Source organism: Protomyctophum bolini (assembly GCF_963924005.1).
Source record: "Protomyctophum bolini genome assembly, chromosome: 23".
Taxonomy (NCBI): domain Eukaryota; kingdom Metazoa; phylum Chordata; class Actinopteri; order Myctophiformes; family Myctophidae; genus Protomyctophum; species Protomyctophum bolini.
This window is the reverse complement of record NC_137884.1, coordinates 26,300,812-26,328,427: the sequence shown is the minus strand read 5'-3', so window position 1 is coordinate 26,328,427 and position 27,616 is coordinate 26,300,812. Positions and strand designations below refer to the sequence as shown.

Below are 27,616 nucleotides of genomic sequence, written 5' to 3'. Positions count from 1 at the left end.
CCATAAAGGAGCAGAGAAGCATCTGCTACTCTCGTCTCGCTCCTCGCGAGAGATACAGTAAGATTGCAGCATGTCGTGCGCGTGCGCAGTGCATTGCAAAACAAACATGGCGGCCTCCTTGCAGCGCCTGTCGTCCGCAGGGAAGTTTCTCCTAAAGAAGAACGTGTTTAAAACAACAGACATCCTAGCCAGGGTAAGAAGAATACTTTAACCAAACACTTACTTTATGGATACAGCGTTTCTCCAACGTAGCTGCCATGCCTTCTCTATGAATAATAAGTCCTAAAGACCTCAAACTAAAAAGACGTTGCTGTATATTCTGCCTAGACCACTGTCTGGTTCTCAAACCTTTTCATGTCAAGGACCCCTACATTGACACTAATTAGTCCCGCGGACCCCCCATTTGAAAACATATGCCAGGGACCCCCGTAAGAGAAGATTTTTACGGGTCATGGCAGTGATTCTCAACCCATTTAGGACCCCCCAGTTTGACATGCATTGAGCTATACTGACCTCTTTTGGCCATTTGTAGGCTACACTCTCTGAGTTACAGACCCATGAGGGTCCATTTGGTTCCAAACTATCATTTAGCTGGGGGTCCCCGGACCCCACTTTGGGAACCCACTGGCTGAGACAGTGAGTGCAGACGTGCAGTGATTGACGTTCTCATGTCAAGGAGGACTATTAGTATGGTTCACAATTCACATGACAGTGTTTCAGGGTACCCCCTTTTCGGAACCCTTGTCTACCTGGCTTTTCTGAATTTGGGGAGACCGTCTTCCCCCCAAATAAGGTAAACAAAGGGTCCCGAATAATATAGTGGCCCTCTGGAGTGACTGTATAAATATTGTGGGTGGCCCTCTCCATCGTCGAAGTTGCCCACCTCTGATCTGACTAAAGCACATTATCTACTCTAGCACGTTGGACCATACAGACTGTAACTGCCATTTTTCCAGTTTCCAGTTACTTCACAGGTATGGGAGTGATCCTACGCAGTACACACACAGAAAATAGCAACAGATGGATGTCCAGTCTTTGATCCAGTTTGAGTGTTATTTATTTATGAGAAGTCAAAGTGAGCAGTTGAAATCATGGACATGAATATACCGGTGATGTTACTAGTAGATGTTACAAGTTACAAGTTGCTGGTGCTACTGGTAAGAACGGTGTGCTCCCTGGTTCCCTGTGTCTCCTTCCTCCCTAGTGCCCCTGTGTCACCTTTTATAAGTGCTCCTGTGTCACCTTTATAAGTGCTCCCCTTCTAATGGCTCCTACACAGACTTCTATCTGACTAAAGCACATTATCTTCTCTAGCACGTTGGACCATACAGACTTCTGGCAACTCAAGCTCAAGCTGCCAATCACGTGGTCCTCAACGTCCCTGAAACCAAAGTCACATCCTTGGACAACGGACTGCGCGTCGCCTCCGAAGACTCTGGTCTCTCCACGTGCACAGTAAGTTCAGACTAGAATACATAAACAATATCGTAATACTACAGTACATACAGCATATTAAGAAACGTTGACCTAAATCAGAGGTTGAAAATTTGGGTTTATTATTTATAATCCACTGTCTTACAGGTGGGTCTGTGGATAGATGCTGGCAGCCGTTATGAGAATGAAAGGAATAACGGAACGGCACACTTCCTGGAACACATGGCATTCAAGGTGAGACGATGCTAGTGGAGCTGCGTTTGCATTTCTACTGACTGCATTACTACTGACTGCATTACTACTACTGACTGCATTACTACTGACTGCATTACTACTGACTGCATTACTACTGACTGCCAGTGAACACAAGGCGTTGACATTAAGGGTTGCCCTCCTGCCTTTCGGCCTGGCGGATAAACATTTTGTATCACTGATGAATGATACATTTTGAACCCCGGGTATACAGGACCCCTTAGGGCCTGTGGAATCATCCCTAAAGTATCGTGTATCTCCGCATCTCACAGGGTACCAGAAAGCGCTCTCAACTCGACCTGGAGCTGGAGATTGAGAACATGGGAGCGCACCTGAACGCCTACACGTCCCGAGAGCAGACCGTGTATTACGCCAAAGCCTTCTCCAAGGACCTGCCCGGAGGTATCGTATTATTATTATTATAATTATTCTCCAAGGACCTGCCCGGAGGTACGACCTGTGTTGTGTAGTGACTAGTGAGTGCTGTTGTTGATTGCTGCTCATAATCACATGCTATTTTAATGACGTCACGTGCACAGCACACACACATGCGCCCGATCACAAATGCGCAACGGATACACTCTGTGTCCGTGTGTGTGCGTGTGCGTCAGCTGATTATGGCTTCTGAAGGGGCCATAACACTGGTTCTATTTCCTGTTTTCTCCTGAACCCAGCTGTGGAGATCCTGGCTGACATCATCCAGAACAGCACACTGGGCGCGGCCGAGATCGAACGCGAGCGAGGAGTCATCCTGCGCGAGATGCAGGAAGTGGAGACGAATCTACAGGAAGTGGTCTTTGACTACCTCCACGCGACCGCGTACCAGGAGACGGCGCTGGGCAGAACCATCCTCGGCCCCACCGAGAACATCAAGTACAGTAGAGTTCACAATTCTTCTAAAATAGATCTGCTATTTCTCAATAGTTAAAGTATAACATAATGCTTAAAAAAACAAAAGTTTGTCAGAGACTACTGTGCATAATAAAGTCACCTTAACCACCTCTGTTATGCTAATAAGCATTATAAACAATTGTGCTCTTTCTTATTTAACTCTAAGCTATAAGTTATAATAACTATAAATGTGTTTGTGATGCAGGACCATCAACAGAGGAGACCTGGTGGAATACATCACCACTCACTACAAAGGGCCCAGAATAGTGCTCGCTGCAGCTGGAGGTGAGTAATTTATTATCACTTGAGTTAGGAAGTCAGGTTAGGTTTGACGGGCCTTTTTACAGATTTTAAGAGTGAATGAAATCCCTACCTCTGTCAATCATAGAGCACAGAAGCAACAGCTAAAGATGATCGATTGTATTTGGACTTGCCAGAATGTTTTTCCAGCACTTTATCCTATCCTATCTTTGATCAGGAGTCTCACACGAGGAACTCATTGATTTGGCCAAGTATCACTTTGGCAAGCTTCCAGCTAGATACCAGGGAGAAGCCCCCGAGCTCCCAGCCTGCAGGTTCACAGGGAGTGAGGTAAGACATGACAAACGTGCACAGTACAGTACTGAGTACAGTACCATCTCATCCTGCAATCACCATCATTACAGTACAGTACAGTACCATCTCATCTCACCTCATCCTGCAGTCACCATCATTGACTGATTTCAGTGGAGTTATTCTCGTCTCTTTCCAGATCCGCGTGCGAGACGATAAGATGCCGCTGGCCCACATCGCCATCGCTATGGAGGCGGTGGGCTGGTCCCACCCCGACACCATCCCTCTGATGGTGGCCAACACGCTGATAGGGAACTGGGACCGCTCCTTTGGCGGCGGGGTGGTAAGTGTTTATGTTTATTTATGTTTATTCAACTTTCAGCATGATCACAGGTTTTAAAAGACAGGTGCCATTAAAAACTAAAAAAATATTTTGCCGAATACAAATATAAAACTTCAAATCTAAAATGCAATAGCCTATCTAAAAATCCAAATGGTGTAAAACTCAAATCTAAAATCCACTATCATTTAAAAGTCTGCACATATATGGGATTGGTGATTTTCTGTATCTCTCAGTTGAAGTCAGTTCTGCATGATGGGGTGTCCAGGTCGTCTCCATTTCTAGTTTGACGTCCAGAGATCTCTTTCCTGAGAGGAGGTAGCCTCTCAGGAAAGAGAGTACAGTGTGGATGTCAATGAGTCGGTCGGTGTTAGCTTGCCACCTAAACTCTGCGAATGTGGTAAGACCCGAGGGTCCATTTCGTTCCTATTAATGGTTTTAACCGAGGACCCCCTTCGTTCAAGGACCCCTTGGGGGTCCCCGGAGGGACCCCATGTTTATAACCTGTGTCCTAATGGACCCCCCTTGTCCCTTATCGTCCTTGTAGAATCTGTCCAGCAAGTTGGCCCAGATGGCGTGCCAGGGCAACCTGTGCCACAGCTTCCAGTCCTTCAACACGTGCTACACGGACACCGGCCTGTGGGGTCTGTACATGGTGTGTGAGCCGGGAACCATCAGCGAGATGATGCACTACACCCAGATGGAATGGTAAGGCAGACACACACACCTGGCCGTAGTAACAGACACACCTGGCCGTAGTAGTAGCACAAAGAAAAGTCATCACCGATGACAAAAGTTGTGATGAAATGACTGCTTACACATGTAGCCTTGCCGAGCCATGGGGCCCATAGGGCAGGAGCCTATCTCCTGTTACAGTACACCCCTTAGACATGACACTAGTATGTCACAGGGACTTATACCCCCAATCCAACCCTTGATGCTGAGTGTCAAGCAGGGAGGCATTGGGTCCCATCTTTGGTATGACCCGGCCAGAGATTGAACACTCTAACCACAAGGCCACTGAGCTGGTTGCTTACACATGGGGTTGGGCAATATTATCATGAATAATATAATTTAGTCTTTTCCTGGTTTTAATGACAAGCATTTTCTTCTTCAAAAAATAGCCAACAAGCTCACAATGGGTCACAAAGTGATGCATTGTGAGCAGCTTGTAAACATCAGTTAATTTGAACTGATGTACACGTTTAGGGAAAAATAGTCACAATATCCATAAGAGAATTTGATTTTGTCTTAATCACCCAGTCTAATTTATACTCACTAGTAGTGCATTGTCACTTGTCAGCAAGTGATGATGTTGCGATGAGAGTATAAATGATATAAATAAACGAGAGCATAAATGATGCTTTTGAGCAAACATGCACTTCATTAGCATGAAATGGTACATTATTATATTTATACCATGAACAGTCCCTCGGTTTATGACACGATATCTAAACGGTGTATACTTTACTTTTGGCAAATGACTACAGGATGTCGTTATGTACGAGCGTGACGGAGAGCGAAGTGGCGAGGGCGAAGAATCTTCTGAAGACGAACATGCTTCTGCATCTCGACGGTAAGAGAGAGACACATTTACTTTGTTTATAAATCCATGTCGTTACACACCAGCATCTCCACTAGCTAAAGAGTGCGTTGATAGCTTGTAGATCTGCTATTTCCGTCCAAAAGTCCCTAACACTCTCTGCACGTCCCTCCCTGGTCAGGATCCACCCCCATCTGCGAGGACATCGGCAGACAGATGCTGTGTTACAGCCGAAGGATCCCTCTGCACGAACTGGAGGCCCGGATAGATGTGAGTGGATCGGAACCAACACACAGAACCCATTTTAGTTCCAGTCAGTGGAACGGAACCAACACACAGAACCCATTTTAGTTCCAGTCATTCAGTCTCTTGAATAGTTAGTTTAACCCATTCTGACCTGAGATCAGATTCATACGAGGTTTCCACTGGACACACACTGGTCTGATTAACCCATTCTGACCTGAGATCAGATTTAAAAAAAAATGTCAGTCGTTCTTCGATTTTTCAAAAATAGCAGACCTACAAGCTCGTAGAGCGCCACTCGGTGGCGCGCTATGAGCTTGTAGATCTGCTATTTTTAAATAGCTAAAGCATAACATAATGCCAACACCAAAATGGGTTCCCGTTCAGAATGGGTTAAGTCACATTCTAGTCACCTGGAATGTCTTAGTGTTAAGTCTAGTTTTAGTCGGACTAAATGTTCAGCAGATTTAGTCAACACATGAATTTTGGTGGGCCTTAATGCCGTTTTTTTACACTTTGCTGAAAATAGCGCGACGCGCTGGTAGATCATCTATTTTCAGCATGCAACCAACTGTAAAATGACTTATACTGGACCTCTTGTCCACTAGTCCCCTTCCTAACATTTTAGTCTAGTTTGTATTTGACGAAATTGTCAATATATTTTTCAGTGAAAAAAAGGTAGTCGAACATTTTTCGTCTTGGTCGACGAAATAAATGCTGTCTCACACTAGGCCATAGATGTTTATCTGTAGTTTCTGTGCCTCACACTAGGCCATAGATGTTTATTTATCTGTAATGTTTCTGTGCCTCACACTAGGCCATAGATGTTTATTTATCTGTAATGTTTCTGTGCCTCACACTAGGCCATAGATGTTTATTTATCTGTAATGTCTCTGTGCCTCACACTAGGCCATAGATGTTTATTTATCTGTAATGTTTCTGTGCCTCACACTAGGCCATAGATGTTTATTTATCTGTAATGTCTCTGTGCCTCACACTAGGCCATAGATGTTTATTTATCTGTAATGTTTCTGTGCCTCACACTAGGCCATAGATGTTTATTTATCTGTAATGTCTCTGTGCCTCACACTAGGCCATAGATGTTTATTTATCTGTAATGTTTCTGTGCCTCACACTAGGCCATAGATGTTTATTTATCTGTAATGTCTCTGTGCCTCACACTAGGCCATAGATGTTTATTTATCTGTAATGTCTCTGTGCCTCACACTAGGCCATAGATGTTTATTTATCTGTAATGTCTCTGTGCCTCACACTAGGCCATAGATGTTTATTTATCTGTAATGTCTCTGTGCCTCACACTAGGCCATAGATGTTTATTTATCTGTAATGTCTCTGTGCCTCACACTAGGCCATAGATGTTTATTTATCTGTAATGTCTCTGTGCCTCACACTAGGCCATAGATGTTTATTTATCTGTAATGTTTCTGTGCCTCACACTAGGCCATAGATGTTTATTTATCTGTAATGTCTGTGCCTCACACTAGGCCATAGATGTTTATTTATCTGTAATGTTTCTGTGCCTCACACTAGGCCATAGATGTTTATTTATCTGTAATGTTTCTGTGCCTCACACTAGGCCATAGATGTTTATTTATCTGTAATGTCTCTGTGCCTCACACTAGGCCATAGATGTTTATTTATCTGTAATGTCTCTGTGCCTCACACTAGGCCATAGATGTTTATTTATCTGTAATGTCTCTGTGCCTCACACTAGGCCATAGATGTTTATTTATCTGTAATGTCTCTGTGCCTCACACTAGGCCATAGATGTTTATTTATCTGTAATGTCTCTGTGCCTCACACTAGGCCATAGATGTTTATTTATCTGTAATGTCTCTGTGCCTCACACTAGGCCATAGATGCCACGACCATCAAAGAAGTGTGTACAAAGTACATCTATGACAAGGAGCCTGCCATCGCAGCAGTGGGTACGTTTGGATCCCTTTTTCAGAGAACATTCACGCCTCCATGTGTTCGTTAAGACATTAACTGCCCTGATAGGCTGGTCACCACTAGGAATGTGCCGGTATCGATATGATCTCACTCTGTATTAAAATATAATGTCTTATATTTGGGCTTGTTTATCTGTAGAGACAGACCGATTAATCTCAAAAACCAACTAGAATCTGCAGATGAATCTTCCATCACTAGTCACCATATTTAACTTATACGGCCCAATTTTAATGTCCAAAAATATGGATGCCCTTGCTTATGTATTGAAGGCAGGTAACACTACATACGTATTGCTGTATCCTGCAGGAACATCGCCAAAGTATTGCAACAGCTGAAGGCTTTCTTTTACAAGCAGCCCTAATGATTAGGCCACATTAGGACTGCTAACAGATGTACAGTACAATATTGCACAAATGTTGTTTTGCTATTTAAATTTATTTATTCTTTCCTTTTTCCAGGTCCAATTGAACAGCTCCCCGACTACAACCGGATCCGTAGTGGGATGTACTGGATGAGAACTTAAATCAACACAAAACTCTTTTAGGATTATAACTTTTAGAATCCTAAAATGTACAGTATAATAATATATATACAAAACTTAAACAAACTCATTGATTAAGTCTTTCTTGTATTTCTTTTCTCCTTTAATTTCATTAAAAAATAAAGACCAACACAATAATGTTAAAATAACGACAACTATCTGTTCTGTGGTTCTGGTCATTTTTTACTCTTCCCCGCCCCGTGCTCCTGTGCAGCTTTCTTGGCTTTGACCATCTCCACCAACTCCTGTTGAGAGGGACAGAAAAGGATACATTAACACCTTGAGGGCTTTACATTATTTAATCCAACGTTACCCGCTATTTGTTTAACCCGTTTAGGCCTGGCCTCGAAATTAAAAAGAAATCTCCTAAATCCTCCAGTTTTCCACGGCAGAGAGCTGGGACAAGCTAGCTTAGCTAAATCCTCCAGTTTTCTAAAATAAATATTTTCACGGTTTAGCAGACCTACAGGCTTGTAGATCTGCTATTTTTCAATAGCTAAATTATAACAATGTTTCAAACACCAAAAGGGGTTAAACATTGTTATAATTTAGCTATTTTAGACGATTTGTTTTACTTTGAGGCCTGGGTTAATAAGCCATTTTTAAGAGCGGCTTTGACGAGGCCGTCGCGTTATGACGAAACCGGAAATCAATCCATGCTCTGGGCTGCTAGGGCTTCTGGGAAAATGAGTCCAATGCAAGTGAACGAGGGGTATGTTTGGAGGCAGTTCTTGTTTTGCGTTGTAATGGTGGCATGTTTTTCTCTTCAACAACAAAACGGACTATTTTTCCACCGGATTTTCGTAGATCAAAAGGCAAAAACAATCTAGGCAGCGTAGAATATTGGATTAAAACACTTGTAGAACTGTTAAATATCATACTAAACAGTACAGGACGAGTGGTTAACACGGATTTATTTTTTCAAACATCATCTTCACCTTTTGTTTTGTGTGAAAATGTTACTACTGTGACTATTAGCATATTGTTTTGCTTGTTTTTTAGAAGAAAAAAAAAAGGGAGCATGTAAGCACTTTTATTTTATTCTTTTACTTGAATATTACATTGTGCAGTAGAAATAAGACACATAACTGTTGTTTGAAAACCTGTAAAAGGGGTATACATATATATTTATTATTTTAAGTTACCGGACAAAAGGGTAGACGTAATAAGCCTAGGCTTCAGTCTATACCTTTATTTTCCAGAATAAGAAAAAAACTAAACCTAAGCCCAAAATACAGGTTGAACTTTTTATTTTTTGGGGGGCTTTTTCTACCTTATTTGATAGTGTACAGCTGCAATGGGGGGAGAGAGAGAGAGCACAGAGGATCGGGAGTGGGTTCTGTTCCTGGGCTTACCTTATACCTCTTCATACAGTCCTTTTTGGAGCGCCCGGGGACAGCCGAGGCGATCTTGTCCCACCTCTCTGCCGTGCTGACGGGGAAGGTCTTCAGGGCCTGCTCCAGGAGCTTCTGCTCCTCCGTGGTCCAGGGAGCGTCGGGACCTTTAGGTGGCAACAACAGACACAGTTCATTAATTAACCCATTCTGACTGCCTTGTTCAAAGCCCTAGATTTGAACGGTTACTAAAGCAGTGCCCCTTTTAGGAGCGGGCCGGTTCTGGAGAACTGCTCATCCCATTAAGACTCCATGCTCGACACAGCAAAGATTTATTATAGATGTGGACACACTGCTACCATAAATATTATCATTAAATAGATTAATTATAGATACTGTGGACACACTGCTACCATAAATATTATTATTAAATGGATGTATTATCTGTGGACACACTGCTACCATTAATAGATAGATACATTTATTATAGATGGATACTGTGGACACACTGCTACCATAAATAGATTAATAGATAGATACATTTATTATAGATGGATACTGTGGATAAATAGCCGCTGGCTCAAGGTAAAGTAATCGACATCATTCTGAACTCTAAAGTGAACCATTCAATTACCCTCCCGTTAGGAATGGGACGTCCCAAACACTCTAGAGGAGATCTTGAATGAACAAGAAGGTGGAGCCGCACACACCAATAGCTAGAGTACCAATATTTATTCGGACAGCAGGTAAGACAGGGATATCCAACGTTTCGGCGGTTAAGCCTTCATCAGGGAAACGTCCCAAACACTCACCATCAAATCTCTCCGTGGCCACTGCGTTGTCCACTGCGGCCGGTACGGCAGAATGTTCCTTCTTAAACTTCTCAAAGGCTTTCTTGTTGATCTCGTCTTTCTGCATTGGATCTGGAGAGAGAGAACATTAAACTGTGGTCAGTTCGTCTTTCTGCATTGGATCTGGAGAGAGAGAACATTAAACTGTGGTCAGTTCGTCTTTCTGCATAGGATCTGGAGAGAGAGAACATTAAGCTGTGGTCAGCAAGTTTTTTTTTAAATATTTTTTTTATCCCATGATTTTGTAACCCATTTTTCACCCCTGTGTCAATCATCTAATGTGATCCTGGGCTCTACACACCCTCCACCAACCTAGTCCCCATATATGGGGGACAAGGGGAGACCAACCTAGTCCCCATATATGGGGGACAAGGGGAGAGCAACGGACTTGAACTCATGCTTCAGTGTCCAAGTTGCTCCTTTATACCTGACAGGGGGAGGGGGGGGAGTTTCCCTGGTTGGACGTAGCGCGTGGAAGGAACACGTTATTCCAACCCGTTCCTTTCCCCTCCATCAGGCGCCCTGGCTGGCCAGGGGGGGGAGCAAGTGCACTTTGAATAGATTCCTGGACTGGTCAATGACTGACTCCATGCACTGCTATTTTATATGGCGTGTCTTTTAAAAAAAAACTGATGCATTGTCAAATAACCAGTCAGAATGCCATGGGCTACAAGACTAACATGAGTCAATTTGGGATATCCAATGAAACATTTAAAAAAAGTATTTAACCCATTCTGACCGGGCACCCATTTTGGTGTTAGCATCATGTTATGCTTTAGCTATTGAAAAATAGCAGATCTACAAGCTCATATCGCGCCACCGAGTGGCGCGATACGAGCTTGTAGGTCTGCTATTTTTGAAAAATTCGAAGAACGACTGACATTTTTAGAATCTGATCTCAGGTCAGAATGGGTTCATCAGACCAGTGTGTGTCCAGTGGAAACCTCGTATGAATCTGATCTCAGGTCAGAATGGGTTAACTACAAACGCATTCTCCCGACGAGCCCCACAGTAAAGGGCCGTCCATACGGTCTCCGACCATCGAACGTTTTGTCGGAAAGCTCCGGCACAACTACAACATGACGTCACTCGCAACTTCTGATACGCATTCCTCCGAATTTTTGTTCTGAAAGCTGCACTCCCAGATGTTGTGACTCTCCGAACTCTACTTCGGAGAAGTCTGATCTTTCCGACGAAAAGTTCGGTGGTCGGAGAGAGTATGGACTGCCCATCCATCTTCTCACCCAGCCGCTGGAGATTCTTGGCTTTGTTGATGACATCTTTGGCGGTCCTCTTGACGCCACTGCCGGAGTGTAGGTTCATGTAGTTGGCAACGACTTCCCACCTGGGAAAAAAGACAAGATCATTAACCCATTTTGACCTGAGATCAGATTCTACAAAATGTCTTCTACATCCTGACAGTTTTCTGAAAAAGCCATGTTTCTATGTTAAGTCGTTCTTCGATTAAAAACAAAAAATTGCAGATCTACAAGCTCGTAGCGCGCCACCGAGTGGCGCGCTATGAGCTTGTAGATCTGCTATTTTTCAATAGCTAAAGCATAACATAATGCTAACAAAGGGGTTCCCACCCAAAATGGGTTAATTGTAAAACATGGGTGAAACAATTCTATCCAACCATTAAAAGAAAACAGTCCGTTCTTCTGCATACATGTTTCTCCTCAGTGGGTCGACTGAAATGAGGCAGATTCTTAACCTTTTACCAAAGCATTACAAGTTATTAGTTTCTGCCTTTGCGTAATGTTTTGCTACGACAACAGTTCGAATCTTGTAGTTAGGGAGGACCACAGCATGGTACGAGCCAGATGCATTTATACAGCCGACAACAATTTAACTGATTTAGATAAAAAGTCTTCTAAATCCCAACAGTTTAGAAAAATAACCTATGTTTCTATGTCAGTGGTGCTCAAACATTTTTCATGTCAAGAACCCCCACGGACTGGACCGCTGGCTGCTATCCGCCGTTGGTTCTGGCGTTGGTTCCTACCTGGCGTTGGTTCCAGCCGGGAACAGGTTGACCGCTTTGATGAGCAGCTGGAGGTCTTCCTCGTTCCAGCCCTTGGCGCCGGCCCCTCCTCCCCCGCTGGCCTGCTCCGCGCTGCGGGCGGCCTGCGTGGCCTTGACCTCTGCGTCCCTCTCCCTCTGCAGCAGGGAGTTCACCTCGTTCACCTGGAGGAAGGAGACATTTCAGCACATTTTAAAGTGTGAGGTTTTTCACTCTTCCGGTGTCGTTTTAGTCTTAGGGCAGATTCATACTCCTATTTTAGAGCTGAATAAAAGTCGGTTCGGCTCTGTGGAGCCTACAATGTGACGTCATTTGGCTCTGTGGAGCCTACAATGTGACGTCATTTGGCTCTGTGGAGCCTACAATGTGACGTCATTTGGCTCTGTGGAGCCTACAATGTGACGTCATTTGGCTCTGTGGAGCCTACAATGTGACGTCATTTGGCTCTGTGGAGCCTACAATGTGACGTCATTTGGCTCTGTGGTGCCTACAATGTGACGTCATTTGGCTCTGTGGAGCCTACAATGTGACGTCATTTGGCTCTGTGGAGCCTACAATGTGACGTCATTTGGCTCTGTGGAGCCTACAATGTGACGTCATTTGGCTCTGTGGAGCCTACAATGTGACGTCATTTGACTCTGTGGAGCCTACAATGTGACGTCATTTGGCTCTGTGGAGCCTACAATGTGACGTCATTTGGCTCTGTGGAGCCTACAATGTGACGTCATTTGGCTCTGTGGAGCCTACAATGTGACGTCATTTGACTCTGTGGAGCCTACAATGTGACGTCATTTGGCTCTGTGGAGCCTACAATGTGACGTCATTTGGCTCTGTGGAGCCTACAATGTGACGTCATTTGGCTCTGTGGAGCCTACAATGTGACGTCATTTGGCTCTGTGGAGCCTACAATGTGACGTCATTTGGCTCTGTAGAGCCTACAATGTGACGTCATTTGGCTCTGTGGAGCCTACAATGTGACGTCATTTGGCTATGTTTTAGTGTTGAGTCTAGCTTTAGTAGACTAAATATCATTAGATTTTAGTCGACTAAAATGTATTTTGGCTGGCCTTGATGCTGTCGTAAAATTGCAATCTACAAGCTCACAACGCGTTGTGAGCTTGTAGATTGGCTATAGCTTGTAGATGGCTATAGCTTGTAGATCGGCTATTTTCAGCATGCAACAAAGTGTTAAAATGACTTATGCTGGATCTCTTGTCCACCACTAGTCCCCGACATTTTAGTCTAGTTTTTATTTGTTGACGAAATTGTCAGTATATTTAGTCTTGTATATTTAGTCGACGAACATTTTTCGTCTTAGTTTTAGTCGACGAAATCAACACTGCACTCTCCCTTCCATTCTCTTGCAGGATCTACCAATAAATGCATGCCTAAACACAGCACTGTCTGCCTTTCCTCCTAAACACAGCACTGTCTGCCTTCCCTCCTAAACACAGCACTGTCTGCCTTCCCTCCTAAACACAGCACTGTCTGCCTTCCCTCCTAAACACAGCACTGTCTGCCTTCCCTCCTAAACACAGCACTGTCTGCCTTCCCTCCTAAACACAGCACTGTCTGCCTTCCCTCCTAAACACAGCACTGTCTCAGTCTGTCTGCCTAAACACAGCACTGTCTGCCTAAACACAGCACTGTCTGCCTAAACACAGCACTGTCTGCCTAAACACAGCACTGTCTCAGTCTGTCTGCCTAAACACAGCACTGTCTGCCTAAACACAGCACTCTGCCGTCCCTCCTAAACACAGCACTGTCTGCCTTCCCTCCTAAACACAGCACCGTCTGCCTTCCCTCCTAAACACAGCACCGTCTGCCTTCCCTCCTAAACACAGCACTGTCTGCCTTCCCTCCTAAACACAGCACTGTCTGCCTTCCCTCCTAAACACAGCACTGTCTGCCTTCCCTCCTAAACACAGCACTGTCTGCCTTCCCTCCTAAACACAGCACTGTCTGCCTTCCCTCCTAAACACAGCACTGTCTGCCTTCCCTCCTAAACACAGCACTGTCTGCCTTTCCTCCTAAAAACAGCACTGTCTGCCTTCCCTCCTAAACACAGCACTGTCTGCCTTCCCTCCTAAACACAGCACTGTCTGCCTTCCCTCCTAAACACAGCACTGTCTGCCTTCCCTCCTAAACACAGCACTGTCTGCCTTCCCTCCTAAACACAGCACTGTCTGCCTTCCCTCCTAAACACAGCACTGTCTGCCTTCCCTCCTAAACACAGCACTGTCTGCCTTCCCTCCTAAACACAGCACTGTCTGCCTTCCCTCCTAAACACAGCACTGTCTGCCTTCCCTCCTAAACACAGCACTGTCTGCCTTCCCTCCTAAACACAGCACTGTCTGCCTTCCCTCCTAAACACAGCACTGTCTGCCTTCCCTCCTAAACACAGCACTGTCTGCCTTCCCTCCTAAACACAGCACTGTCTGCCTTCCCTCCTAAACACAGCACTGTCTGCCTTCCCTCCTAAACACAGCACTGTCTGCCTTCCCGTCAGCGGGAAATGCCCCTATTGTACCTGCTTATCCACGGCTGCCTTGCCCTCCTCCTGGGATGCAGAGGTCAGCGATTCATTCAGGCCCTGCAAACTGAACACATCAACAGGTATAATGAAGCCATCGTTACAGTAACTAATCACTGCAAACTGAACACATCAACAGGTATAATGAAGCCATCGTTACAGTAACTAATCACTGCAAACTGAACACATCAACAGGTATAATGAAGCCATCGTTACAGTAACTAATCACTGCAAACTGAACACATCAACAGGTATAATGAAGCCATCGTTACAGTAACTAATCACTGCAAACTGAACACATCAACAGGTATAATGAAGCCATCGTTACAGTAACTAATCACTGCAAACTGAACACATCAACAGGTATAATGAAGCCATCGTTACAGTAACTAATCACTGCAAACTGGACAAATCAACAGGTATAATGAAGCCATCGTTACAGTAACTAATCACTGCAAACTGGACAAATCAACAGGTATAATGAAGCCATCGTTACAGTAACTAATCTGGACAGTAACCCAGAAATCATAACAAAATGTAAATGTTTGAATGATTTGATTTTACAAGGTTATGTTCTTCTCATATTAAAAGAGACCATTTCATGGTAAACGAAGAGCTTCACAGCTCACACTGCAACACGACATCATTCTCATGCACAGTTTCTATTTTCAATTCAACTCAGAAAGAAAAAAAATGACATTCTTTTGGACTTGCTGATTTTGGGCCTTGAAGCATTTACAGTACATGTACAGTACATTTACAGTACCTCGCTAACTCCAGACGATCACACAGCTTCTCCACCTCCTCCATCATCTTCACGCCGTCCGTTTCGGAGTCGGCAAAGTAATTCCAGTTCTGTTGGAGTGGGGGAGAAGACATAGTTAATTCAGGTTCTGTTGAAGTGGGGGAGAAGACATAGTTAATTCAGGTTCTGTTGAAGTGGGGAGAAGACATAGTTAATTCAGGTTCTGTTGAAGTGGGGGAGAAGAAGCAGGAACAGTTAAAGTGTCTCGACAGATAAAAATGACTTCTGTTCTCCTGCTCGTCGAAATATGGAGATACATGGTTTCCTGCCAGCGGATTCGTCCGTTATCACTGCATTAAGTATACAAAATCAACCATAATCAGGACGTTGGAATATGGCTAATATGGCCATACAAGGCCACCAGACACAGCACGCCTCAGTCATTTACACAAAAAGCAAAATGGGTATTTCTAAAGGTGCTGATCACCAACAGTCTCTTGATTATCGGGTGATAACATCCGAAGCGGGTGTTCTTTCTGCAGGGTTCTGGGTGTTCTACACAGAACACTGATGTTGTGATATGTCTGACCTTGCAGGTGGTCCTGAGCTTCTGCCTCTCCTTCTTGATGGCCTTCTTCTGGATCTCCTTCTCCTTCTTGACCAGCTGAGCGGCCTGCTTGGCCTCCTCCTCCTCCTTCTCCTTCGCCAGACGGGCCACGTCCAGTTCTGCCTGCCGGGCCTGCAGCGCGAACGACAACACAACACAACCTCAGTACCACCACACAACAGTACCGTATATCCCCCCCCCAGCTAATATGCCGATAACGGTCAGCGAGTACCATTAGGTTATTGCTTAATAAGTCTCACAAAATGGAGAAAAAAAAGGAAATGTAAAAAGAAAGGGCTGATTTTCTACCAGGTGCCGACAGCCCTTGAAATCATGAAGTCATGTTATGCTTTAGCTATTGAAAAATAGCAGATCTACAAGCTCATAGCGCGCCACCGAGTGGCGCGCTACGAGCTTGTAGGTCTGCTATTTTTTTTTAAATCAAATAACGACGGACATAGAAACATGGCTTTTTCAGAAAACTGTCAGGATGTAGAAGACATTTTTAGAATCTGATCTCGGGTCAGAATGGGTTTCTAAACAGAGATTAGCACATGGTCGTCAGACAGACAGACAGACGGATGAATCGACGAGACACTGACCCGCTCCCTATCGTCCTGTTCCTTCTTCTTGGCTTCGACTTTGGCTTTCTTCTCCGATTCTTTCCTGGATTTCTCCTCGTCCTTGAATTTCTTTATTCTAGGATCACAGCTATAGGCGGTATCTGGGAGAGAACCGAGACGTGGTTTAAGAAAGACATCCTGGTCGTCGTGTTGTGAGACGACAGACAGCAACACGTCCTCTGCAATATCTCTAACATATTTAATCACTTATAATCATCAGTTTCCTTTCCTTACCAACTAGTGTTCTTAATCGGGTCATCTCTTCCTTCTTTCTCTGCACTCTCTGCCCACGGTTCTGCTTGTCAATCCATCTCCTCTCATCTCGACTGGACGCAAAAAGCAGGAAGAAAAGGACAACATTATGGGAATGGAATTCATGGAAATGATATGGCACTATTTCTCTGTGTGTGTGACAGTGTTGTTTTCGGCGACTAAAACTAAGACAAAAATGTTCGTCGACTACCATTTTCCACTGACGAAAACTAAATGGAAACTAAATTAAAACTAAGCTATGAGAGGACTAAAACTAAGACTAAATATACTGACAATTTTGTCAACAAATAAAAACTAGAATAAAATGCTAGGGAGGGACTAGTGGACAAGAGATGCAGTATAAGTCATTTTACAATTAGTTGCATGCTGAAAATAGCTGATCTACAAGCCCAGTAGCCCACAAGAGCTTGTAGATTTTCAGCAAGTGAAAGAAACAGTCATTGCGACGGCATCAAGGCCCGACAAAATACATTTTGTTCGACTAAATCAACTGTAGATTTAGTCGACTAAAATCTTATGATATTTAGTCCACTAAAACTAGACTAACACTAAGACAATCCAGGTGACTAAAATGTGACTAAAACTAAATTTAAACTATTCGAAAGACTAACGACTAAAACTAAAATCAAAATGTGCTGCCATAGACAACACTGGTGTGTGTGTGTGTGTGTGTGTGTGTGTGTGTGTGTGTGTGTCTCTCTCTGATGCTCACCATTCAGCCTTGTCCTTTTCCTCTTCATCAAGATATGAGAACTCTCTCCATGAGTCAAAGTTGTACCTAAATTGGGACATTGTAGCATTCAGTGACGAGTTACGATTCCCACCTTGTGCTCCAACTAACATCCGATACAAAATAAAGAGGAGTAATACGTATTCTTCCTCACTTCACTGATATTCAACGTGAATGTGTTGATGATTTAAGCAATATTACACGAGAGGGTGTGGGTTAACGTCATTATTGCCACGACAGTGATGCGGTCAGGAACGAGACGAAGTCGAGTTCCGCAAGCATCACTGAAGTGGCAATAATCACGTTAAACCACACCCTCGGGTGCAATTATACAACATTTACCCTTAAGAAAATCGCTGAAAAAGAAAATATTTAATGACAGATGTAGTCACTACGACCACAAATGTCCCAAGAAACTAGCTAGCCTAGCCACCGAGTATGTTGGCACTCTGGGAGAACAGAGCGGCTGAATTCTTTGTTTTGATTAGGTGGTGAACGGTGCTGGTTTAACCCACGGCTAGAAGGCTGTTTCAACCAATCAGATTGCTTCCTCGAAACAACCTGTGGTATAATTGTCAATAGATGTGAACAACTCATTTGGAAGGCATTTGTAGAATCGGCCTCGTTAAACCACTGAATTTAACGAGAGGTGTGTCGACGCAAATTACTTTCTTACGCGATTTGGGAGTGTTCCTAAGAGAAGAGAGTAGCTGATCAACTTTTCCCACTCACCAGAACGAGTAAAAATTATCCACTTCTTCAAAAGTGGACTCCAGAGTTCCTAGTTTGGGCCCGTGCTTTTTGGAAGACCATCTGGCGTTTCGCTCAAAAACGGGGGAATACGCCTCGAAGAAGTTCTCCTTGCCCTCGCTCTTTGACGGCACGGCATTGTCGAAGGTGGGGTCTACGCTGTCGAAGGCCCTCCTTTTCACAGGGTCCGATAGGATCTCTATAGCTGAGGACAGGAAACACAGGAGAAGAAAAAAAGGATGACTTTTTGGACATGGGAGGATAGGCGGCTTCTTGACCTATACAACTAAATCGATCTATTACGTACCAACATAATTTTGCACACGAAGAAAGCACACGAAGATCTTCTTTTTTACCTAAATTTACAGTTGTTTTTAAGTCTATTGAAAGTGCTGTATAACCTAAAATAATCATGTCTTTAAATAAAAATCCTTCTGCATAGAGTGCATGATTACCCAACATTATTAATCACCATCATTAGTCATTACCTTTAGTTATACAAGTGAAGTAGTCATTGTGGAAAGGAAAGGAAAGGTACTATGTTTACCCAGGGTAACTGGACTAAGCTCAAGAACTTGTTTACAGCCAGGCCCTGCTCATAGAACATTTCATGGTAGGGGGGGTTCGATGCCTTGTCCATAAAGGGCACTTCAGCGGTGGTAATTTTAACGTGCCGGTCCGAGGATACGAACTAGCGACCTTCCGATATCAAGACCGCTCGGCAAACCGTTCGGCCACCGCTGCCTCAGACCGCTGTCTCCAGCATTACCTTTAGTTATACAGGTGAAGTAGTCATTGTCTCCATCATTACCTTTAGTTATACAGGTGAAGTAGTCATTGTCTCCCTCTACAATCTGTTCTCCAGCAGCTTTCCTTTTGTCAGGGTGGTGCTTCAATACCATTGCTTTGTCTGTTGACAAGTTGAGAGAATGTGATGATCAGCGTTTATTACCAAAAGACAACCACAGGAAGCAGGGGATGAACGCAATAGCAGAAACACTCACGGGCAGTTTTGATTTGCTTCTGTGTGGCCTTGTAGCGCACATGGATCAGTCCGAGCACGGCGTAGTGGTCCTGATTCTGAAAGTTGGGGAAAAAAGGTTTAAATTCAGTGCGATGTCTGGCTGTGAACGACGTGTGTGTGTGTATTCGTCTGTACTGTATGCAATGTTTCCCCCGTGTTTTTGTACGCAAATTGTGTAAGCTCGTAATGCGGCGAGCTTGTAGATCTGCCTTTTTCTTTTAATCGTGAAAAAAGTGGCGCAAATCTTTGAATATATATTCTTTCAGAGTGAGCGTTTTCAAGTCAAATCTTTTGCTTCTGGGAGGTTCCTGGAACTACATATTTTCAGATGGGGGGGGGGGGTCGGTGGCCAATTACATATAACTATTCTGGGGGTCCTTGACATGGAAAAAGGTTTGATTTGAGACCCACTGATACAGAATCAAGAGGATGTTCAGAAAACATCTACAGCGGAGATTAAATATATTATTAAATATACGAAATCAACCGTTATCAAGATGTTGTAATATGGCCATACTGTCATACTATGATACTAGACATGGTGGTGTTTGTCTGTGTTCACCCAGACTGCACCATGCAGGGTGGTGGTGGTGGAGCAGACACAGCCTGGGCAAGGACTCCCCCCCTGCTGAACGTGTCATTTACAACTCTATTGTCGGGGCATGTCGGGGCATGCCTGCCTCCGTCATTGGCACAAAAAAGCTAAACGCTCCCATAGTTTCACTTGCAGGATTTCCCTAGTATGTTGATTATCACATACTGGGGGTATTGGTACTGGGGGATCACGAACATTCCCTTGATTAAGGGGTGATGATAACATCTTAATCAAGATGCCATCATGGGTGATGATGGCATCTCAACGGGCCATTCCTCTCATTAAGATTCTGACAAATTCACCAGTTTGTCAGCCTTTCCGATTGGTCTCCGACTGACTAACCAGCAGGCTCTTTCTGCCTTGTTGTTCCGCCTTGTTTATGTATGTGATGTGTTTATGTATGTGATGTATTGCCATGCTTTTTGTTCTTGCTTAACGTAAGTCGCTCTGGATTAAGAGCGTCTGCTAAATGCCTAAATTGTATGTTGAATTTTCTAAAAACATCATTTTTTGGGGGAAAACACTAAAAACATGATATGCCCATGCTGAACCTGTGATGTTCCCTTTTTTACTGACACCAAGTTGAATGAAAAGCAATGCTTTTGCACACCTACAGGAGAGGGTACGGTGCCCCAAAAATGAACAGGGAAAACAACCGCACACTGTCTTCAAATGCAGTGACCACCATTTATTTACAGGGAAATAGCAACGTTTGGGCCTATATGCGGCCTTCATCAGGCTATCTTTATAGCTTTTATAACATAAAGACAGCCTGATGAAGGCCGCATAGGCCCAAACGTTGCTATTTCCCTGTAAATAAATGGGTGTTTTCCTTGTTCACTGACACCAAGTTTAAAATGACAATATCAACACGTCACGAAGCTAACTGAAAAGCAAAGTCATTTCAATGGTAGTGGACGGAGAGAGAAAGGATTTTTGTCCAACCACTAAAACGGGCAGCCAATGGGTGCGAAGAGGGGCACAACCTACGGGTGGGAATTGACACAAAAGGGGTGAATTCTGACACAATTAGCAATGAATGGCCTTTTCACACAGAGGACGGCCGTCAAAGTCTGTATGAGAGCGTTTTCCATCTCTAATGGCTATAGGGATGCTCCGATCAGGGGTTTTTGGGACGGTTCCTGATCACCCTGAACCCCCCCCCACCGCACCCCCCCTTTCCCCCCCTCACTGTATATGTTTCTTTTCCCTTTATGATGAATTCCTGTTCTGTTCTTTAACTATATAGAAGTGTCTATTTGTACGTCTCTAAATGTTTTGATGAATTGGAACATGGTGGACCCTGTTGTAAACACGTGTAACGCTTAATTGGGTCGTCCACTCACAGTTAACAGTCTTTGTATTGAGTTTGTGTTTGAAATGTACTGTAATTCTGCAAACTGTCTATAGTATAGTTGGTGAATGAACCCCCCCCCCCCTTTTTTCCCCTCACTGTATATGTTTCTTTATGAATTCCTGTTCTGTTCTTTAACTATATAGAAGTGTCTATTTGTACGTCTCTAAATGTTTTGATGAATTGAACATGGTGGACCCTCTTGTAAAACATGTGTAATGCTTAATTGGGGTCGTCCACTCACAGCTAACAGTCTTTGTACTGAGTTTGTGCTTGAAATGTACTGTAATTCTGCAAACTTAATAAATATTTCAATCAAACCGATTGTTTTTCTCATGATCGGGGCCGATACAGATCTTGTGTGTAAGGGGAAAATTTGAATATTTCCAAAATTATTACATGTCAAAACTGTTCCTGTGTGTGTGTGTGTGTGTGTGTGTGTGTGTGTGTGTGTGTGTGTGGGGAGGAAGGGGAGAATGTTTAGGCCCGTCACCTAAGATGAAAAATACTTGACATTTATAAGACTTAAAAATTGTGTAAAAGATCGGTGGTTTCTCTGATTAAATTGCCCGATCACAGATGGGGTAAACTGGCTGATCAGAGCATCTCTATTAATGGCAGAAACGTGTGTATTTTTGTGTCATTTTATTTTAAGTCAGTGTGCCAATTATATAATTATGACACCAAATCAAAATGTGTAATATTCCCAAATGATTTATTGTCCATATAGGATACACATAACCTCTTTCACATCAGGGTGTAATGATCATTAAACTCAGAGCAATAACCCACCCATGTCCTAGAATCCCTCCCCAGCAGCAGTTTGAAATTATGAATGTACAATTATGTGCAGGATGTAATTCGTAGATGTGAATGGACTTAATTGAACTGATTTTTTGGAATATTAAAATGTTAAAGAAAAAACGTATCTGTCTCTCACACTTATGCCAGTGACTACCCTTCCCTGTGCCAATGTTGGCACCCCTACCCTAACCTACAGACTAGGGATGCACCGAAAGGGACTTTCTTGGCCGAAACCGAATACCGAATATAACAAACAGTTGGCCGAAAACCGAATACCGAAAAGATTTAATATATATTTTTGCCTACCATTGCCGTCATTGCCGTACCTTAAAGCTACCTGATTTATGGTTATGGCAAAACTTAACTTCAATAATAATCACTATTATGGGTCCATAAAACATTTATTCAGCTCTTTTGAATGCATTCATTGCATAAACTATTCGGTGATATATTTTCTGCCTATTCGGGCCGAAACCGAATAGGCCGAAAATGTTTTTTTAGCCATTTTCTGACGAATATTTTCTGCGGCCGAATATTCGGTGCATCACTACTACAGACCCCACAGCGGTCAGACCAATACCTTCCAGTCTTTGGGGTCCAGCGTCCCCCCTTCCCCCCTACAGACTACAGCGGTCAGACCAATACCTTCCAGTCTTTGGGGTCCAGCGTCCGGAGCATGGGGTACTCCTCCAGCTGCAGCTCTTCGTCCTCGGACTCCTCCGACAGCTCCTCCTCTTCCTCCAGCTCCTGGAAGGAGGCCGAGACGTTCCTGGTCCTCCTCTTGACGAAGGCCTCGAACCATCGGCCCACCGGCTCCACCTGGATCTGCACCGAGGCTGGACAGAGAGACAGACACACGGACGGTGTTATCGCTTCAGTGAGGAAGTCCCACTCTATAGCAGGGGGTCCTGCGGGACCAATGACCTCTTCCTTCAGGAAAGGATTCCATATAAGCCTTCTGGCTTCTTCCTTTCCTTGCATTGTATTGTATTTTTGTTTCTTTGATATGTTATTGTCTATTTTTTGTACTACATGCTAAATAAATAAACCTAAACCTAAAGTTCTAGGGGGCTTCAGTGAGGAAGTCCCCACTATAGCAGGGGGTCCAGGCGGGACCCCCAGGGGTCCTTGAGGGAGTTCTAAGGGGGAGCCCCCCCGGCTAAATGATAAAAGGGTACCAAATGGGACCCTTATGGGTCTGTAAAACTCAACATTGATTTTACAATATAAACTGGGGTCTCAGAGATAGAAATGCTATTCAATGGGGGCCCGTAGACTTTTATGGGGGTCCCTGGCATATCTTTTCAAATGGGGGGGGGGCGGACAAGGGTCCGCAGGCTAATTAGTGTCAATATGGTGGGGTCCTTGACATACAGTATGAAAAGTTTGGGAACCACTGCACCGTATGACTCAATAAAATCACCATCACCATTTTCTTTTTTCCAATGTTGAGAAAGTGAAATGAAGAATACAAATTAAGCAAAAAAAAAAAAAAATCAATCCCAGATGAATGTCTAATTGACAGTATATTGTAGGATATTGACACGATATAGTTACAGTAGTAGTAGTAGTAGTAGTAGGCAGCAGCAACAGCTGAGACTTATGTAACAATAAATATGCTGACATATTCTGGAATATTTTGAATTGTGATGAGCAAACGAAAACAACAATAGATGGCTGTCCCCAAACCTAAAAATAACCGTTTTGTTGTGGCTTTATGGGGGATGTCAACAGCCATGGGCATTTAGAAATCACTGCAGCAGCAAGTTCATTCACCAACTATACTATAGAAGACACATTAATATGCAACCACCAAAACATTAAGAAGATAACACCTATATATATAGTTTCAGGCTGGGGGGGGGGAAATGAAATCAAAACACCGTAAACATGTGATGTCTGTGTGTGTGAGAGTGAGTGAGGAATGATGACAGCATGGAAAGTGAAGCTATATTAGCTGCATGCTAACGACTATGAGAATTATAGTGAGACAGTTGATGTTTGGGGGGGGTTAGCTTTCGCTACTACTAGCAAGTCTAGACTCTTAGTCTTTGGCCTCTTTTGACCCAAAAAGCTTACCAGCAAGCACGGCCTTGCAGACGGCCGTGGCGTCCTCCTCACGGGCTTCTAATATCAGCATCCTTCCTGATGATGGGAGGGAGGCTTCGGGTGTAAAAAACCACTTGTTATGTGGAGGTTTTGTTCTGGTTGTGTAAAGTGCCGCCGCTGTGTGAAGTGAACGCTGCACCACATGGGCCTGCCTGCCTCACTGCCGACTGAAATAGCAGGAGAAGAGAAGTCCGGTGTCACACCGTATTGGGTCCGTGTTCGGTGTGTGCCCCCGTTTGCTAGTAACGTCAGTTGGTTCCCAACGTGGGGTCCGTGGACCCGCCCAGGGGTCCCCGAGGGAGTCCCCAGGGGTCCCTAAGGGAGTCCCCAGCCAGGGGGTCCCCCTCCTCCCCCAGCTAAATGATAGTTTATTATACGGTAGGTATAGGAACCAAATGGACCATTATGGGTCTGTAACTCTGAGAGTGTACAAATGGACCCGTTATACACTCTCAGAGTTAAATTATTAATATTGATTTTTACAATATAAATTGGGGGTCTCAGACGATAGAAACGCCATTAAATGGGGGGTCCGTAGCCTGCTGCCTAATGCATGTCAAACTGGGGGTTCTTGAAATTAAACGGGTTGATTCATATATACTCTAAGGTTGAGAATCACTGCCGTAAAGATCTCCTCTTTATGGGGGTCCTATAGCTGACATATTCTTTCACATGGGGGTCCGCAGACTAATTAGTCTGTTTGGAGGGAACCCGGGGCCCTCAAGGAACCCCGATAGGGACCCTGGTTTTATTCATATCAGGTTTTATTGAGTTGTATTTAATATTTATATTCAGGCATACACCTTTATGCTTTTATGCATGGCGGTTGGCATCATGGTTGGCATCTTGGCATCCACATGCACTGCATTGCCGCCATCTACTGGAGTGGATTAACATTACAGCCTCATAGTACAAACTGAGGGACTGTTTCAGTTGGCTGATTAGAATTCATCCCATGTTGTAAACTCACTCTGTTTTTTTTTTAAGGTATATGTATATGTAAACTATGGTGTTTAAAAGTGATATTTTTGGGGTTTATAAAAGTCAAACCTCTGTATTCTGCAAGTAATCATTGCTATAGCTCCATGTGCACTATGCTCCATTGAACGGCACCTCTCTGACCAACACACCTTACACGCACACACGGTAGTAAAGTTTATTATAGAAATGACAATTCATAGAACATAATCCAAACAACCTGAGCTGAACATTTAATATTCTGACACAGAAGTCCCGTTTATATTTGATATATTTGAAGGGAATGTCGTCGCAGCAAAACGACTTAAAACTGCCAACCTTCGAGCACCATGTTTCATTCCAGCACCATGTTTTATTCCAGACCAGCACCATGTTTCATTCCAGCACCATGTTTTATTCCAGCACCATGTCTTTGTTTTAAGGCTCTTTGACTATGAACCGTATGAAGGGTAAAACCTGAAACTTAACCACGCCCGTCATGAAAAAAAAAGAAAGAGTCAAATTCTCCACTCTGCGTTCTCAGAAGTGACGTTAGTACCACCTCCACCTCCAGAGTCCAAAAGGAGGTTCTGAGAAGCTTATGTGAAACCGTGGAGACAAACCCAGAGCCGGTGAAATGTCACATGGAGGAAAAAAGATGTGTGGTGACATAACATCATAACCTAATGATTATCAAACATGATATAACATCATAACCTAATGATTATGCAACATGATAACATCATAACCTAATGATTATCAAACATGATATAACATCATAACCTAATGATTATGCAACATGATAACATCATAACCTAATGATTATCAAACATGATATAACGTCATAACCGAATGCTTTGCATTGATGGAAAAGGCTGTTTGAAGGATTGTCATCATAGCTGTTATTACACAGCCGCACTTAACAATTTAAACATGGTCGATGTACAGTACAATTAAGCTATGAATTTATATATAATCTCTGTTGGGTGGAAATCTCATAATTATCCAAAACTGTTATTTTTTCAGGATTAAAAAAAAACAAACAAACAAAACATCAAGCTCAAAACGCAGAGCGTACAGCTTTGCTATTTTTGGCTCTTTGTCGTGACTGTAGTCAGGTAGAGCGAGACATTTACACACACACACACACATTACGTTTATGCCCAAAACATAGGGACGCCAACATGAAAAGTGGTAAAAATGCCTCAGGGGCAGCAGTTGGCTCAGTGGCAGCTTTAAAAAAAAAAAAAAAAAAAACAGGATTTACTGGTCGGCGTGCTGCCAGGGCGCACAGGAAGGACTGGTGTACAAATAAAACATTAAAAAGTGGAAATCACAACCATACAGAACCAAATCATACAAAGTTCACTACATACTACATACTACATGCGTGTGCTTTGGAATGTTTCATGACATTCATTTTCATTTATTTGTATTTTTCGTTTTTCCTTTTAGGTTTTATGACCTTTTCATTTCATCATAATAGATAACAAAATTAATTTGTCTTTCATAATTAATTTGTCTTTCATACCTATCTGATACACCCAATTGATATACCTCAATTACACCCCAAAAACCCTGAAACTTTGAACATTCAGTGGAAGTTCAGGGTTTTTTTGGGTGCAACTGAACTCTTTTACAAAAACGTCACAATCCCTTTAATGCGAGTAAGGCCATAGAAAGCGTTAGCAATGGTGTAAAACTGATTATACCGTAATTGCAGATTTCAAGTTTTTAGACTTTCTCAAGACAATAATGTCAGTTAGGAAAGTTTCACGCCAACGACGACACCGACAGCACAGATAGAGAACAAACAGTTGACGACTCCGAGATATCGACGTATATAATGTATACGCGCGCGCGCGCGCGCACACACACACACACACACACACACACACACACACACACACACACACACACACACACACACACACACACACACACACACACACACACACACACACACACACACACACACACACACACACACACACACACACACACACACACACACACACACACACACACACACACACACACACTACGTTTATGCCCAAAACGTTGTGACAATAATGCCAACATGCCCAAAATATAAAACATAGGGACGCCAACATGTAAAGTGGTAAAAATGCCTCAGGGGCAGCAGTTGGCTCAGTGGCAGCTTTAAAACAAAACAACAAAAAAACAGGACACACACAAGCTTTAAATAAGCTATTAATCGAATGCATCGAGTGTTTGTTCAGCTGGCCTCAGAATCACATGCTCACCAACACCCACCAACACCGTAACCAACACGTTATAATCATCTGAAGTATCAACGGCAACAGTGGCTGAGGAAGGGGAAGGGTAAAGGCTCATACATACTACATAGTCTGGATTTTCGGTGGTGAGGTGACCACCGAACTACAACATGACGTCACGAGCCACCGCCACCGCTCCAGCCCTTCTCTCTGTTTTTACTCACCACCGCTCAATGTTATTTCAGCTCCGGTGGTCACCTCACCGCCGAAAATCCAGACTATGAATAGGCCTTT

At 43.6% G+C, this 27,616-nt stretch overlaps 2 protein-coding genes across 3 annotated transcripts; one reads left to right on the top strand and one right to left on the bottom strand.

The window, feature by feature from the left end:
• Positions 1-100: 100 nt before the first annotated feature.
• LOC308310883 (mitochondrial-processing peptidase subunit beta-like) lies at positions 101-7,925 on the top strand. The gene is made up of 13 exons (XM_080757340.1): positions 101-193; positions 1,315-1,455; positions 1,582-1,668; positions 1,959-2,088; positions 2,361-2,559; positions 2,783-2,862; positions 3,056-3,168; positions 3,329-3,472; positions 4,017-4,177; positions 4,960-5,045; positions 5,194-5,282; positions 7,129-7,204; positions 7,688-7,925. The coding sequence occupies exons 1-13, from the start codon at positions 107-109 to the stop codon at positions 7,750-7,752; spliced, it is 1,458 nt and encodes a 485-aa protein (XP_080613466.1). The 5' UTR covers positions 101-106; the 3' UTR covers positions 7,753-7,925.
• dnajc2 (DnaJ (Hsp40) homolog, subfamily C, member 2) lies at positions 7,845-24,287 on the bottom strand. Of its 2 annotated transcripts, XM_080757335.1 has the most exons (16): positions 24,096-24,287; positions 22,662-22,852; positions 19,244-19,319; positions 19,051-19,149; positions 18,222-18,444; positions 17,472-17,537; positions 16,721-16,812; positions 16,466-16,587; positions 15,846-15,995; positions 15,278-15,366; positions 14,509-14,578; positions 11,961-12,142; positions 11,200-11,300; positions 9,917-10,027; positions 9,126-9,271; positions 7,845-8,015 (listed from the first exon to the last, which is right to left on the bottom strand). In XM_080757335.1, exons 1-16 carry the CDS (start codon positions 24,154-24,156, stop codon positions 7,947-7,949), a joined length of 1,848 nt encoding a protein of 615 aa, XP_080613461.1. In that variant the 5' UTR covers positions 24,157-24,287; the 3' UTR covers positions 7,845-7,946. The 2 variants fall into 2 exon arrangements, with proteins under 2 accessions (XP_080613461.1, XP_080613462.1); XM_080757336.1 differs by lacking the exons at positions 22,662-22,852; positions 24,096-24,287 and adding an exon at positions 22,597-22,616.
• Positions 24,288-27,616: the final 3,329 nt, after the last annotated feature.